Source organism: Peromyscus eremicus, chromosome 5 (genome assembly GCF_949786415.1).
Source record: "Peromyscus eremicus chromosome 5, PerEre_H2_v1, whole genome shotgun sequence".
Taxonomy (NCBI): Eukaryota; Metazoa; Chordata; class Mammalia; order Rodentia; family Cricetidae; genus Peromyscus; species Peromyscus eremicus.
In genome coordinates this window covers 47,710,919-47,727,335 of record NC_081420.1, presented here as the reverse complement: position 1 = coordinate 47,727,335, position 16,417 = coordinate 47,710,919, and the positions used below count along the sequence as shown (strand labels likewise).

Below are 16,417 nucleotides of genomic sequence, written 5' to 3'. Positions count from 1 at the left end.
TGGCTGCTGGTGAGTGAGTGAGTGTGTGTGTGTGTGTGTGTGTGTGTGTGTGTGTGTGTATTCTGTTTGAAAGCCACAGGGAGCCCCTGGGAGGCAGTTTCATTGTTCCTGGGCCTCTTATGGTGTGGGAAAGAGCTGTACTTTATACAGCTCTTCTTTGGGTATGAATAATAAACCATATGCTAACCATTTGTGGTTCTGAATCACTGTCCTCTGGTTGGGCTCTTGCCAGAGGCCTGTGTGTGTGTGTGTGTGGGGGGGGTGTGTGCATGCACATGTGCGTGCCAATATCAGGTGATTACTACAATTACTCTCCACCTTTCTTTTTTTTTTTTTTTTTTTTTTTTTTTTTTGGAGATGGGGTCTCTTACTGAACCTGGAGCTTATCGATTGGGCTAGCCTGGAGGCCAGCAAACCCCAGAGATTCTCTTGTTTTTTGCCTGCCCAATGCTGGGATTACAGGTGGCTTTGCCACACCTGGTTTTTTTTATGGGTGCTAGGAATTGAACTTAGGTCTTCATGCTTGCACAGCGGACTCTTTATGGACTGAGCCATCTCCTTAGCCCCCGACAGGAACTTTGCTGTCCCCACACCAAGCCGAGTCTAGGAAAGGCTGAGGTGAGAGGTTGACTTGCTTGTGTATGGATGAGAGAGTGCAGGGATGATTTTCTCGAAAGCCAGATGCCTGGGGCAGTGCAGCCTGGTGGGGTCCCTTCCCACTCACTCTCCAGCCAAGCTAAATGACTGTCAGAGCTCCTCTGCTTGGGACAGGGAAGACTCTCACGGATGTCAATAAATCCTACGATGTCATTTCCTATTTTTAACTTACAGTGACTTACATGGAATATTAATTTCACAGTGCCAACCTGTGTCTTGATTGCTGTTACTACTCAGTGAAGGTTGTGGGGAGTGTAATTTGCAATCACCAAACACCTTCTTTTACCCTTTACACCCATATTCAAGTACTAACAGTGTGATCGGCAATACTATTTCTTGAAATGTCTCCCCGCCCTGTAATTACTAAGGAAGAAAAATCTACCATTCTATCTTCACTTAAGATTCCATGTCTCCTGTTCATCTGAGAGATATGCTATGAGTTCCTTACCTCCGTCCTCATTTCACTGAGGGCTACTCCTTCACTCTCATGGTCTCTGGCCATAGAAAATGACTTGCAGCCCACTTCCAGCCACTTGGAGTCTTCTTTACATCTGAAAACACTTAGTCAAGATCCTTGTCTGATAAACTCTCATTGGTCCTTCAGGAACCAGCTTCTTCGACAGGTGCCCACTTCTCCAGAACCCTTCCCTCATGAACTCCAGCCCTCCTCTGATCCTGTCGCTCTATCTGCCCATAGAAACTAGACTTCAGTTTGGATGGTGGTTGGCTGTGGGCTTCTTAATGGACATGGCTGCATCTTTGTCACAGTGACCTTCCAGGTTCCTGATGTGCTACCCAGTGGATGGGTGAGGATGGATGGGTAACATTTTTGAGTTTGTCACTTGGAAAATTACTCATCTTATAAATAGTAAGAATTTCATATTCCTGTTTGGTTTCTCAAGGTTTGACCACCATGTCTAAGACAACTGAGTAAACCAGTAAACTCATAGGCTAGGGTATGACTCAGTGTTTCCTTCTAGATCTTGGAAGCCCTGAAGGCATTGCCCTTGACCATCTTGGCCGCAACATCTTCTGGACAGACTCTCAGCAGGATCGAATAGAAGTTGCAAAGATGGATGGTACACAGCGTCGAGTGCTGTTCGACACGGGGTTGGTGAATCCCAGAGGCATCGTGACAGACTCCGTAAGAGGGTACGTTTGCCTACACACATGCGTCAGTCTCTTCTTTGAGTCTCTGGCTTTCTTGGATGGTCTCAGAGGAGGTTCTAATGCCAGCATTGCTCTCCTGAGACGTTTCATCCATGCAAGATGAAACCAAGTCTACAAGCTGATGAGCTGTGGGCACAGTTACCACAATGTGCACTTCATGCCATGGTCCAGTTTCACATTTTTGTCAAGAGACTTTGTAGGGTGATAGCTCAGAAATCGAGTCATTTCTATATAGTGAATGTGAACTAATACTCAAATTGCATGAACGTTGTGAGGCTGTTGGGGTGGCCTAACCATGCCCCGGCACTCCTTGTTGAAGCAGATGTGGCTTGAGCATCTTAGAGTCCCCTTCCTGTGGGACTTTTCAGCCCATTGCAGCTTTCTCCCTTTTCACCGTACGGCAAGCTCTCGGTCTTACATTCCAGGCCCAAGCTCCTAGACATTTTGATGCTTTCCCTTGGAGACAACATCGCTTGTGCTATGGCCACTCAGCCCCCTCACATGCGGCAGACATCTCCATCACTACCTTGCTGGTATCTACATCTTGCTTTAGTCAAACCATGTTGCTCCACTGTGGCCTCCTGCATAGGTTTATTACTCAGGGAATTACTATTTGTTTATGTCAGGTCCAAAGTTGATGTGTGTGTGCATGTGTGTTTGGTAACAACCCTTGTGTATCGTTCTTCAGGCAGTGTCCTACCTTTTGCACCTTGAGCAGGGTCTCTCACTGGCCTGTCCCTCCCCCAGTAGGGCAAGCTGGCTAGCCAGAGAGACCCAGTGACCCACCTGCCTCCTTCTCCCCAGCCCTGGGATCACAAGCCTCAGTCACCACACTTAGCTTTTTTCTTTTTTCCATAGTACTGGGTATTGAATACTGGTCCTCACTTTAACCATTGAACTGCCCTCCCCTCCCCGCCCCAGGACCTCCAAGTTTTCTTACCAGCTTTCCCAAGATACTATAAAGGAAGTAGAATTTGTTAACAACATTTGAACAAAGAGCCAAGGTAACCCTAGAATCTCTTTTAGCATCTCAGGGTCTCACTTAGCTGTGTTGTTTTCCTGTCTGCTCAACTCTTCCTCCCTGGTTCTCTGCAAATGTTTTCAGGCTATTGCTTCCTCTTTCTCCCCTGTTACCTCTTCAGGAACCTTTATTGGACAGATTGGAACAGAGAGAATCCCAAAATTGAGACTTCTTACATGGACGGCACCAACCGGAGGATTCTCGCACAGGACAACCTGGGCCTGCCCAATGGCCTGACCTTTGATGCATTCTCCTCTCAGCTCTGCTGGGTGGATGCAGGTAACAGGAAGCTTGCGATCATGTGCATATAGTTCTTCATTTTCTTATTGTTCTTGCTCTAGAGATGGCAAATCTCATCCACAGCCTGTTTCTGTATAGAGAATAAGCTCAGAATAATTTTTATACTGTTAAATGTTACCATTTTAAGTGTTGTTATAAATACCTGGTATCATCTTTGTTTTACCTTTTGGCCTACGGAACCTGAAACAATTGCTATATGGCTCTATAAAAAATGGCCAACTCCTGTTTTGGTGGGAGGTTACTGAGGGCTGAATTTAGGACCCTGCCTATGCTGTATCTCCAGAGATAACAGAGCATCCTGAATAGAGTCCCTGATGGGCTCCTGCTTCAGCTGTGCAGGGTGTCCCTCAGGCTTGAGATGAAATGTGAGAATGATGCTTATCCAGGAGGCCCATCCTTCATCTCTCCCCGCGAAAGTCTGTGGTTGAGTGCCTTCTCTGCCCTACAACTAATTAGGACCAAGAGTGAGGTGTGAACACTTACATGCTTGTATAAGCCTGTGACAGCCATCCTGCAGGTGTTAGTGGCGGGCCAGTCACAGCTGCTGACCTGTTGCTGTTCTTTAGAGCCCCGGCTCTGGGAAGAAAGGGTCCGAAGAGGCTTAGAGGGGAGGGACTTGAGCAAAAGCCAGAAGATAGCGGGGCTCCTCCGGAGACAAAGGGCTGGGAAGGCCAGGGCAGGCTGTGGCTTCTCTGCCTTGGCTCACCTCTCCTTAGTAGGGCCAGGTGTGGGTGCCGGAACTCAGGTGGGTGTAGGTCGATGAAAGGGAGAAGGCAGGAGGCAGAAACGGAATGTCAGCACTGAGGAGCGGGCCCTCTGTGTTGCCCAGGACATGTCGTTGCAACGCTGAACTCCCCCTCCCTTGTCTTTCAGACTCTTGTTTTCTGACACAAAGGGCCCATTTCTTGCATGAACAATGACCAGCTTGTGTTTGCTGCACACAGGCACCCACAGAGCAGAATGCCTGAACCCGGCTCAGCCCGGCAGACGCAAGGTTCTCGAAGGGCTCCAGTATCCTTTCGCTGTGACGAGCTACGGGAAGAATTTGTACTACACAGACTGGAAGACGTATGTGGGCTGCTGCCGTGCGGGCTGGGCAGAACTGTGTCCTTCCCATTGTCTATGGAGGCCTTTGCCTCTGGCCTCTTGTCCTAACCTTTGACTTCCAGTGATGCCTGCTTTTTCCCTCCTCCTGGCTGTCAGGAGACATGGAAGAAGGTAGAGGAAGAGGCAGATTTCAGAGAGGAGCAGAGGCGCCGTTAATAAAACCTGAACCTGGGACTTCCTGAGCATGTCTGTTCTCTCCCCAGGAGCTGCCTGCGGTCACATGGCTGGTGGGCTCCATGATTATGTCACACCGCTACATCAATGTAGTTTTAAAAACTGCAGTATTCCCGCAGCTGCTTCTGGACCAGACCTTCCCACAAAGGAGGCAGCTGGCCAGGAGAGCCTATATGTCACCTAGGATTTAGAGCAGAGGGGAGAGCTAGGTTATTTGGGCCTTTGCTGTAAAAAGGCAATGAACTACAGGCTTGGCCCAGCCCGAGGGGAGGAATACACAGAGACAAGACACCATGTCTTTTTCTCTTCCAAGCCACAGAGAGGCTGTGAGCCACTGAAAACAGTGCAAGCCGTCGTGCTCATGCAGATGCATGCTCACTCTCCGTGCTTTGGTGCTTTGCAGGAATTCAGTGATCGCCATGGACCTTGCTATATCCAAAGAGATGGATACCTTCCACCCCCACAAGCAGACCCGGCTCTACGGCATCACCATCGCCCTGTCCCAGTGCCCCCAAGGTAACTCATCCTTGCTGCTGAATGTGGGGTCAACACTCAGAGTCCCTAAGCGTATCATGGTGGCTTAAATACAGCCCTAGGCTCCTTCCTGTAGAAAGCTCAATTTGAGTATCCTGGATATCCCTTCTTGATGGATATTTCAGTCCATCATTGCTTTCTCCAGTATCTGGGGGGTGTCCTGAGGCTCCAAGCCTACATGCTGCTGCTAGTGGCCACAGTGGATGAGATGTGGTCACTTTCACCAAGAGTCTTCGTTACTCAATGGGGAGCCAGAGACATAAATGAGAAGCATGAAGTTATGGCATGGATGTGGTCAGGAAACATCCTGAGTCTTGGGCTGAGTCTTGAAGTGTACAGTCTTCAGGTACCAAAAAGGAACTCACTGTTGAATCACTGATATTTTTTTTTTCCTTTTTTTTTTTTCATTTTTGGTTTTTCGAGACAGGGTTTCTCTGTGTAGCTTTGCGCCTTTCCTGGAACTTACTTGGTAGTCCAGGCTGGCCTCGAACTCACAGAGATCCGCCTGGCTCTGCCTCCCGAGTGCTGGGATTAAAGGCGTGCGCCACCACCGCCCGGCAGAATCACTGATATTTTTAAACATTCACCCATTTGGCCTAATAAAAATGAAAGTGACTTATAAGAAAAATGGCAGGGCTGGGAAGATGACTCAGCAGCTAAAGTGCATCCTTGCAGGCGTAAGGACCTGAGTTCAATCCCCAGAGCCCACATGCAAATGAGCTGGACTGTGGCAGGTGACATGTTACTACAACAATGGGGAGGCGAAGACAAGAGGATCCTTGGGGCTCACAGCCAGCTAGCCTAGCCTACTGGAAAATTCCAGGCCAATGAGAGGATTCTGTCTCAAGGGAGACAATGCCATCTGAGGCTGTTCTCTGACTTACACACACACACACACACACACACACACACACACACACACACACACGCCTACATACACGTGGATATGCATGCATGTGTACACAAACACACAAGTTGCAAATATACAATGCTTCCTGTGGCCCAGTTATCTTATATGTTTCAACTCACAGTTCCGAGTTCCTTTTGTTCATTAGTTCATGTAAGTTGTCTTGTGTGGTTGATGCTGTTATTTCCATATCATGCATGAGGAAATGCAAGCATCGAGCTCAGAATCATGCAGTTACAGGAGCAGAGCTGCAGGTGGGTCCTCCTGGCTTGATTCCAGAGTCTGTGTTGAACTGTGCCTCCTCTCAAAGGCTTCTTTCCTAAGCCATCTTCTTTCTTGCCTGCTCCCAGTCAGTAGGAGGCCATGGGTGTGTTAGATGGAAAATATCTGCTGTTTTGTTTCAGCTCCATGTTGGAGCTGTGTACCAGGCTTTCTCTTTTTGGGCCACCAACCAGCTCCCAAATCATGACACAGATTTTATTATTAGCTTTGAGTGCTCGGCCTAGCTTAGACACATTTCTGGTTGGCTCCTTTAACTTCAATTAACCTGTTTCTCTTTACCTACCTTTTGCCTCAGGGCTTTTGACTTTTCTTTCCTTCTGTATATCTTACTTTCACTGCCTCTTGAGTCTGTCTGGCTGGTGGCTGCCTGGCTTCTTGCCCTAGGTGTGTTCCTGTTCTCTCCTCCTTCTCCCTCTTCTTCTTCTTCATTCTCTTCTCTCTCTCAAGCCTAGATTTCTCCTCCTATTTATTCTCTCTGCCTGCCAGCCCCGCCTGTCCTTTCTCTGCCTAGCTATTGGCCGTTCAGCTCTTTATTAGACCAATCAGGTGTCTTAGGCAGGCAAGGTGAAACAGCAACACATCTTTTCATAATTAAACAAATGCAGCAAAAACAAATGTCAGGTTTTTACATCATTAATAAAAACAGCAGAAACAAATGTACCACACCTTTACACAGTTAAAGTAATATTCTGGGGCAAAAACAAATGTAACACCACATTACATAGTTCAATATTCCACAGCAGAGTTGGAGAGTCCCCTCCTCCCCATAATCTGTGGAATAGATTCTCCACAGCCAGCCCTTTGTGCTGGTTTCTTTTCTCATTGCTGCGACAAAATACTGGACAGAAGCCACTTAAGGAAGAAAGAGTTTATTGTGGCTCACAGTTCAAGGGTAGAGTCAACATGGTGGCAGGAGTGTGAGGTAGCTGGTCACCTTGCACCTGCAGTCAGGAAGCAGAGAGAGATGCATGCTGGGGCTCAGCTTGCTTTCTCATTTTGTATTCATTCCAGGAACCCAGCCCACGGCATGGTGTTACCCACATGTTAGGGTGGATTTTCCCATCTCAATAAACTTAATCTAGAAACTCCTAACAGACATACTCAGAGGTGTGCTTCTGTTGGGATTCTAAATTCCCCCAGGCTGACAATCCACATTAACTGCAACACCTCCAAGTCAAGAATGCATGTTCTTACCTGTCTTATTTATGATAGATTTATCTTAATATGATAAATTTATGATAAAGAAACAAGCAGCAGCTTATCTTGGCCCCTTGAACCTACAAGGAGGTTAACAGGGAGGCTGCTGTAGAGATCAAGTCAGAGAGGAGACTATGATGCTGACTTCCATCTTTTCCAGGCCACAACTACTGCTCAGTGAATAATGGTGGCTGTACCCACCTCTGCTTGCCCACGCCAGGGAGCAGGACCTGCCGATGTCCTGACAACACCTTGGGAGTTGACTGCATTGAGCACAAGTGACGACGAGAACGCCTTGCTCCCTCTCCCAGTATTTCACAGCAACACCCTACTTGAAACGACTTGATCTGAAGAAACGACTGACTGAAAATTGTCCTGCAGTGGAGTGACCACTAGGCCCAGGTCTAGCCTAACCTGAGCCCCCACAACTTCCTCTCAGTCTCCCCTAAAACAGTCACCCCGCGCTCAGTAATAGGAAGGTCTCTACCCCAACATGAGGGCAGGACCCCCACATACTCCCTGACCCCAGTCTTCAGAGAGATTATAGAGTTCTGGGTAAAAAGCCAACATAGTGGTGCATGCCTGTAACCCTAGCACTTGGGAGGTGGAGGCAGGAAGATCAGGAGTTCAAGGCTAATCTTGTCTATGTAGCAGGGTTCAAAGGCAGTCTGGATTACATGATGCCCTGTCTTCAAAAAAAATTTCAGGGTGAAAATTATGTGTCCATGCCAGAGCCATAGGGCCTTTCCTAATTTTAGACTCCTCCATGGTAAGTGGTCTCCCGAAGACCTGATCAGGCTACTTGTCTGTAGCTTTACAAGCTCAGTCGTTACTCTGAGGTGCCTGAGAGCCTGTCAGGTTCTTAACATAGCACCTAGGCGCAGCTTAGGCAAGGTTATGAGTCAAACTTTTTCTCTTGGTACTCTAATCTCTGTCTTTATGCTCCCATCTAGCGACTCTCCTGTTCTGTACCACCTTCACCCTAAGACTCTAAATTCCGTGAGCATGATTTGTCATGTGATCAAAGCCCAACCTCTCCTAGGAATTCGTGGTATTTGGTGGATGGTAACAAGCAGCCCCTCCCAGATGGAAAAATCCTGGTATTTCAGCAGTAGCCATTGATAATCGAGTGAGCAAGTCAAAGAACTGTCCTGTGAGAGGAATTTCAAGACGTAGTGTCGAGATGTTTGAGGATAGGGGATTATTATTTTGATGTGTCTTGAATTGTAGCAAATTCTTCCTCTTTGCCAAAGTACCTGTATTAGCATCTGGTCTGTGATGCCATGTGAGTCTTCAGTCCCACTCCTGGTACCGGTTTCCAAGTATTCTCACAGAGAGTCATTTGGGGCCCAGGCTGGGGTAGGGCTTGAATAAAGTAGTGGCCCATCATAGTCCCTTAATTTTAGAATTGTATCTTTGTTTCTCCCTCTCTCTATGGCTTTTTCTGGCTAGATCTCCGTCTGAAGACCCAATCTGGGAAGATCTAACTGGGTGTCTCTACTAGTGGTTCAGACCCTTAATTGCTCATTGTGCTCATTGGTGATGTTCAAGGGACTGTTGCTGCCTTCCATGTTTCTGTCTGCTATTTGTTTCAAAAATAGCCCCTGACCGTATGCTGAGCCACTACTCTATTTTTCTATCTCCACCTATCTATCTCTCATCTATCTATCTATCTATCTATCTATCTATCTATCTATCTATCATCTATCTATCATCTATCTATCTATCTATCTATCTATCTATCTATCTATCTATCTCTTTTTTAACCACTTCCAAGACACTTAAAGCAATAGAAATTTTGGATTGAAAGTGAAGCATCAGAAGTTCAGTTCAGCACAGTGTAGGGTAAGGGCGTAGACCAGACTTAGTGGGACTGTGGATGGAGAAGAGAATGGAAAACCCAAGAGGAAATGTTGGGGAGGGGTTTAAAGGCAGCTAAAACTAAAACCCTTAAATAACTTCAGAGAAAAATGGCACATTTTGCAAACGAATGTTTAACCTTGAAGACATAGAAGATCTTGTCTGATGCTTTTCTTGGGGAATGGAGGCCCTACCTCCTTTTCTTCTAGCTTTATCACACTCAGCCTCCAATCCCATCTCCTCTTACCTCCATCTCAACCTGCTTACATTGGACCGGGAGCCTGAACTGGGAGGCAGTCTTTACTTAAACGATTGGAGTTTATATCACAAGATTTAGGGGCCGTGTGAATCTTCTGTGCACCTCATCGGGTAGTTTTTTAGTCATTTTTATGAAGCCCCCTCTCTCATATTCCTCATGATATCCATCTTTTATAACTTTTATTCATTTTACTAGATTCCTTCTAAAATGTTTTACATGGTAAATTCTTAAACTGTGGAAACCACTGAAGGTGCTTATTAATGGTTCTCCAGATGTATACAAGTATTGGATGACTCCTTGAGTTTACAGCTGTACAAATATTAGTGCAGAAAATTAAAAAAAAACTGTTAGAAATAAAATCTTTATTTTGTCTTGTTTTTGTTGTTTTGTTCCATGGTGACAGGGTATTGCTATGACTTGACCTCAGACTCTCAATCCTCCTACCTCAGATCTTGAGAACTAGGATTAAAGGCCTATGCTACCACAGTGTAATGTTGCAGCCAGTTCATGGTGGGAAAACAGACCATTTAATGGTTGGCAAAACCTAGGGGGCCCAAGACTCTTTTTTATTAGTCACACAGTTCGGAGAAGATGACAGCTCATGAATGGCTTGAAAATGAATTATATCACAGACTCTAAATTACCCTTATGGACATTTTTTTCTCTTTTGTTCCTTTTTATCTGTTTATCTCCTCCTCATTCTAACCCCTTTTACAAGAACCCATATACCAGACTAGCTTCTAATTCCCAATGTACCTAAGAATGACTTTGAACTTCTGATCTTTCTGCCTCCATCTCCTAAGTGTTGTGAACACAAGCATGAGGCTAGCCTGTGCTACATAATAGGGCCCTGCCTCAATACATCACAACAGCACAAAGATTGCTAATCAGATAAAATCTGGGCTAGAGTTGAGGATTATCCAGGTTTACCAGGGGCAGCAGACAAGGAAGACAAAGAATCAAAAGAGATGGTGCTGGGGATGTACAGAGGAGCTTGAGTGCCTGCTGCTTTTATGGCCTTCATACAAAGTAGTCTGGGGTGGGGCCTGGCCTTATTCCTCAGGTGCTGTTCACTTTTTTCTTTTCAGGTTTTTTGTTTGTTTGTTTGTTTGTTTGCTTATTTGTTTGTTTTGAGACAGGGTCTCTTAGAGACCCGGAACTCCTCACATGGGCCAGGCTGGCTGGCCACTGAGCCCCAACGATCCCCAAGGATCTTCCAAGCACTAGGATTACAAGCCCATGCTACTATGTCAAACTTTTTTTACATGGATTCTGGGGATCGAACTTGGGTCTTCTTGCTTTGTTTTGTGTTGAAGATGTAAGCTTACTAGCATGTGTGAAGCCCTGGGTTTGATCCTTAGTTCAGGAGGTAGAGGCAGAAGGCTCAGAAGTTCAAGGCCACCCTTGCCTACATAGTGAGTTCAGGGTCAGCCTGGGCTACATGAGACCCTGGTGCTGGGGATCCAGCCTCTGGTTTTGTGTATGTTCCTCGGTAATCACTCTACCCCTGGCCCGGCGACCGTTCTTTGAGCGGCTACTTGAACACACCCATCTGAACAGCACAGTTCAGAAGAGGAGGTTGGGAATGCTTCAGCAACCCCCTTCCCCCCAGTATCTCTGTCCATTTTCTCTTTTACCAGGATGTGGAGCCCAAAGGCTACAGCCAGACTCTCAGAGGCCCTAGCAAGGGAGCAGGACTGGGTCCACGTGGTCCTTGTTACCATGGCACAGGAATCAAGCTATGGAAGGGCCAGAAAGCCCGAGTACTTTGAGAATGGCTTCCTGGATGCTTGGCTTTCAGGTGGGCACTGGTGCGCTTAGAGGGCCACGCAGCCTGCCTTCAACCTAGCCACTCAGCTTAAATCTAGCTCGGTGGTTCCCAAACTGTGGGCTGTGACCCCTTGCGGTCTCACATCAGATATTTACATTATTATTTATAACAGGGAAAAATTACAGTTACGAAATTTTATGGTTGGGGGGTTGTGACAACATGAGGAACTGAAATTTCATGGTTGGGGGGTCACCACAAGCCGAGGAACTGTACTAAAAGGTCGCAGCATTAGAAAGGAAACCTCATCCAACTACTGAGGGATCTGGATGCAGAGATCCATGACCAGGCCCCGGGTGGATCTCTGGGAGTCCAATTAGCGAGAATGAGGAGGGTTTATATGAGCGAGAATTGTTGAGACCAAGGTTGGATAAAGCACAGGGACAAATAGCCAAACAAATGGAAACACATGAACTATGAACCAATGGCTGAGAGGTCCCCAACTGGATCAGGCCCTCTGAGTGAGTGAGACAGTTGATTGGCTTGATCTGTTTGGGAGGCATCCAGGCAGTGGGACCGGGTCCTGTGCTCATTGTATGAGTCGGCTGTTTGAAACCTGGGGCCTATGCAGGATCCCTTGGCTCGGCCTGGGAGGAGGGGACTGGACCTACCTGGACTGAGTCTACCAGGTTTATCTCAGTCCGTGGGGAAGGCTTTGCCCTGGAGGAGGTGGGAATGGGGGGCGGGTTGGGGGGAAGGTGAGGGGGGCGGGAGGGGGGAGAACAAGGGAATCTGTGGCTGATATGTAGAACTGAATTGTATTGCAAAATAAAAATAAAAAAAAATTAAAAGAAAAAAAAAAGAAAAAAGAAAGGTTGAGAACCACTGGTTCCAGCTGGTTTGCCAAGGCAGTTCCAAATAAGACCGCAAGAGGGCGGCCAGAGCCGCTGAATGAGTTAGGCACTGCCTGATGACCCGAACTGGTGTTACTCAACCTCCCAAAGGCCCAAAACATGGAGGTGGAGTTGTTTTGAAGCTGCCCCACACCTCACAGTGGGGGTTAAACTCCTGCATTAGTTTAAGAGGGACAAACTACATTCAAACCACAACAGGTACGCATTGGTCTGGGGCTTTCCCAAAGTGGCCCTTCCACCCCTGTGGGAAATCACCTTTAACAGTGAACAAAATTTTGAACAAAAGTTTTCTAGAAATAAAATGGCTTGGCCTGTATGAGTATAGGAGCCTTAGGGGACTGGCACTAGATACCTGCATTAGCATCTTATAAATACAGTCTATCCTCCAAAGTAGTACAACTGGGTCAACAGTCAGAAAGAAAAACAGGTTATAGGTCTCAAGTGTCACTGAAGAGTGCACTCCGGTGTCGTTTATTTTCTTTTGGTACTAGATAGAGCCTGAACCTGAGACCTCATGCATGCTAGACAGGCTCTCTACCACTGAGCTATGTTCCCAGTTCAGATCCTTGATGTTCTTAGTATTAGATAGGACCGTCATCTGCTGGTGAGGTAGTGGGGAGGGGGTTGTATAAAGATTGTTCAGCTCTTAGAAACCTCTAATGTTGCAGGGTGGCAGTGGTGCACGCCCTTAATCCCAGCACTCGGGAAGCAGAGGCAGGTGGATCTCTGTGAGTTCGAGGCCAGCCTGGTCTACAGAGCAAGTTCCAGGACAGACCCTAAAGCTACACAGAGAAACCCTGTCTTGAAAACAAAACAAAACAAAACAAGAACCTCTAATGTTCTTCTGGTTGCTTTGGTTAAACAAAATGAAGAAGCTTTATCGTTTGCTGGGACCACCTTGTCCCTTCTCCCCGCCTATTTTCTCTTTTGTGATCAACATGATGGTAGCCCCCAGCTGTGGGACAGTCCAGATTTCCTTATCAAAATGCCATCCAGGTCAAAAGAGCTGCACTGCACCCCTGGGGCAGGGCACCGCAGCAAGGAGATAGGAAGACACTGGGGGGATGGTTGAGCCTATCCAAAGCCAGGATTGCTGGAGCGCTTTGTGGTTTGTTTTTACAAATCTATACGAATCTTGTGTTCAACTCCATATAATTAAGTTAGTTTATTTGAAATAAGATCTCATGCAGCCCAGTCTAGCCTGGAACTCCCTATTTAGTTGAGGATGACCTTGAACTCTTGATCCTCCTGTTTCCACCTCCCAAGTGCTGAGATTATAGGTATGGACCAACAGACAAGCTTCATAATACATTAAATGTAAAATATCATTTCTATTTTTTAAGATTTAATTTTAATGGTGTATGTGTTTGTGTGTATCTGTGCACATGTATGTAATATTCACAGAGGTCAGAAGAGGATGTCAGATCCCCTGGAGCTGGAGTTACAGGAGGTTGTGAGCCAACATGGATACTGGGAACTCTCATCCTCTGGAAGAGCAGCAAGCTCTTTTAACCACTGAGCCATCTCTCCCACTCATAAAATTCTGTGGGAGGCCAGCTCCAGCCTTCTCCCACCTTTTGAAGGGTTCTTAGGTGGAGGAGAGAAGAATTAGGAAATGATAGAGAGAGAGACCTAGCCGATGAGAAGAAAGACAGAAACACAGAATAGCTTCAAGAGAGCTGGGATCACTACCCAAAGACCACTTCCGTTTATTCAAAAGGGCTTTTGCTAACATGTCAAGGGAAAGATCAAAGCATACCACACAGGCAAGTGTAGACCCTTCCAAACACCTGGTAACCACACCTGTGGTCAAATCATCCCCTTATGCAGCCCTTCTGGGTAAAGCAAGCTCAGATTCTCAGACCCTGAGTAAGTTCTCACTAGGAAACCTCTGTGGGTCTCCACAAAATTCCATTTTACCTTAACATCTGCTAAGGGTTGAATTGTGGCCTTCCAAAAAGATAGGTGTGGTCCTAACCCCAGTACTTCAGAATGTGATATTTAGAAATAAAGTCTTTGCAGATATAGTCAGATGAAGATGAAATCGTAGGGTGAAACTTGACCCAATTAGTCTTTATTAAAAGGAGACAGTGGACGCAAAGAGAGTATACACATAGAAGACTCCATGAGAGAGGTAGACAGATGGGGTGATGGAGATACAAGGCAAGGAAACCAAGAGATACCTGCAGCCTGGGACAGGTGTCCCCTCACAGCCTCCAGAGAAATTACTGCCCCCCCAACATCTCAACCTCGAACTCTAAGCCAAAAACGGGAAAATACTTCTGTTGTTTAAATCACCCAGTTGTGGCTCTCTGTTACAGACCTTCAGCTGACTAATACACCAGCAAAAACACTGCATCTTAAGGAGATACACCGACTTTACCCATTGTTGCCTACTGACACCCCAGTTGATGCCTATCTCGAGAGAGCACAGCGGTGTGCATAGATGCTTGAGAGGTTGATGAGAAATATTCGCGTGAACGCAGGTTATATATTCTCAAAGGATATTTGATAGTCCAATCCCCAGAAATCACATAAAAAAGTCAGTGTGAGCAGGGTGGTGGTGGAGCACGCCTTTAATCCCAGCACTGGGGAGGCAGAGCCAGGCGGATCTTTGTGATTTCGAGGCCAGCCTGGTCTACAGAGTGAGATCTAGGACAGGCACCAAAGCTACACAGAGAAACCTTGTCTTGAAAAACAAACAAACAAACAAAAAGCCAGAGGCAGAGGTAGGCTGACCAGCCAACCTAGCCTGCTTGGTCAATTCAAGGCCAATGAGTAACCTTGCCTCAAAGAACCTAGGAAGGACACCTGAGTCTGATCTCTCTCTCTCTCTCTCTCTCTCTCTCTCTCTCTCTCTCTCTCTCTCTCTCTCTCTCCCTCCCTCCCTCCCTCTCTCTCCCTCTCTCTCTCCCTCCCCCTCCCCTCCTCCTCCCCCTCTCCCTCCCCCTCTCTCTCTCCCCTCCCTCTTCCCCTCCCCCTCTCCCTCCTCCTCCTCCCTCTTCCCCCTCTCTCTCCTCCTACCCCCTCTCTCCCCCTCCCTCTCCCCCTCTCCCCTTCTCTGTCTCTTTCTATGTCTCTGTCTCTCTGTCTCTCTGTCTCTCTGTCTCTCTCTTTCTCTCTCTCTCTCTCTCTCTCTCTCTCTCTCTCTCTCTCACACACACACACACACACACACACACACACACACACACACACAGAAGGGAAAGGCAAAGAAGCCTCTGGAAAGTGTGGATACCAACTGAGTCGGAAGACACCTACCAGGGTCCTCAGAGAAGTCCCCACGCCACATTAGCTTACAGGTGTAGGAAGCACAGATAATCACCTCTAACTGCTCTAAGTAAACTGGGTCAAAGTGCAGAGTGTTTCAGCTATAATTCATGAAGATGAATTTAGAAGAAGGTGTATCCTTCTATTTAAGGTGGATATTGATCCTTCAAGCCCAAGCTACTTGGGCACCATGTCTCCAATGGAAAGACAGAAATTTCCAGAAAATGAGAGCTCTAATGGGTATTTAAATGGAAACTTACTCCTAGGAGGAAAGAGATTTGGGCCAAGATTTTGCTCAATAGGAAAATGCCAGAACTGAGTTTATAGTACCAACCCTAGAAGCCACAGCAGCAAGTCTGTCAGGAAGATCATGAGCACAGCTGGCCTTGACCATCGCTAGCAGAGGCCTGCAGGAAGCCCTGACTCTAGGCTGGCTCCTAATCGGTCCCATTATTATGCCAAAGATGGACTCTACGATTCCTACTCTAAGGAGTAGAGTGTCCGTGGAGGTGCTACTTGTAGAAATAAACATAAACACACAATCAGACAAGGTAAGTGCCGGGATGAAGTGGACTGGAGTAGCTATGTTACTGCTGCTGTGAGAAAAAACATTAGGCACGCTGAGGAAATTTCAGTTTCATGGTGTAACTCTCCTAAACACAAATCTGTAAATATCAATTTTAAGGAAAATGTGTGGAAAGAAAAAGGAATATTTAGAATTTGTGTGTGCGTGTGCATGCGCGTGCACAGACATGTAGATGGGAGTGCACATATGTCAGAGGCTGACACTGGGTATCTTCCACAATCAATTCTCCACCCTATTTGATGTTCAATGACAGGTCTGTCACTGATTTGTCTGGTCTGGCTGGTCAGCAAGACGGAGGGATCTGACTAGGTCCACCCCACTAGCACTGGGGTTACAGGTACACACCGCCATGCTCAGCGTTTTAGGTAGGCACTGGGGATCTGAACTCCTGTCTCCATGCTTGAATGGCAA

The 16,417-nt window shown here is 46.8% G+C and overlaps 1 protein-coding gene across 1 annotated transcript in view; it reads left to right on the top strand.

Annotated features, from left to right (window-relative positions):
• Positions 1–9,827, top strand: part of Nid1 (nidogen 1) — a 33,892-nt gene extending 24,065 nt beyond the window's left edge. Inside the window, exons 8-12 of the mRNA XM_059263015.1 lie at positions 1,638–1,809; positions 2,970–3,127; positions 4,093–4,216; positions 4,833–4,945; positions 7,510–9,827. Coding sequence (XP_059118998.1) covers positions 1,638–1,809; positions 2,970–3,127; positions 4,093–4,216; positions 4,833–4,945; positions 7,510–7,631 — 689 coding nt within the window. The 3' untranslated portion in view covers positions 7,632–9,827. The remainder of the gene's footprint in view (positions 1–1,637; positions 1,810–2,969; positions 3,128–4,092; positions 4,217–4,832; positions 4,946–7,509) is intronic.
• The last annotated feature ends 6,590 nt before the right edge of the window (positions 9,828–16,417 follow it).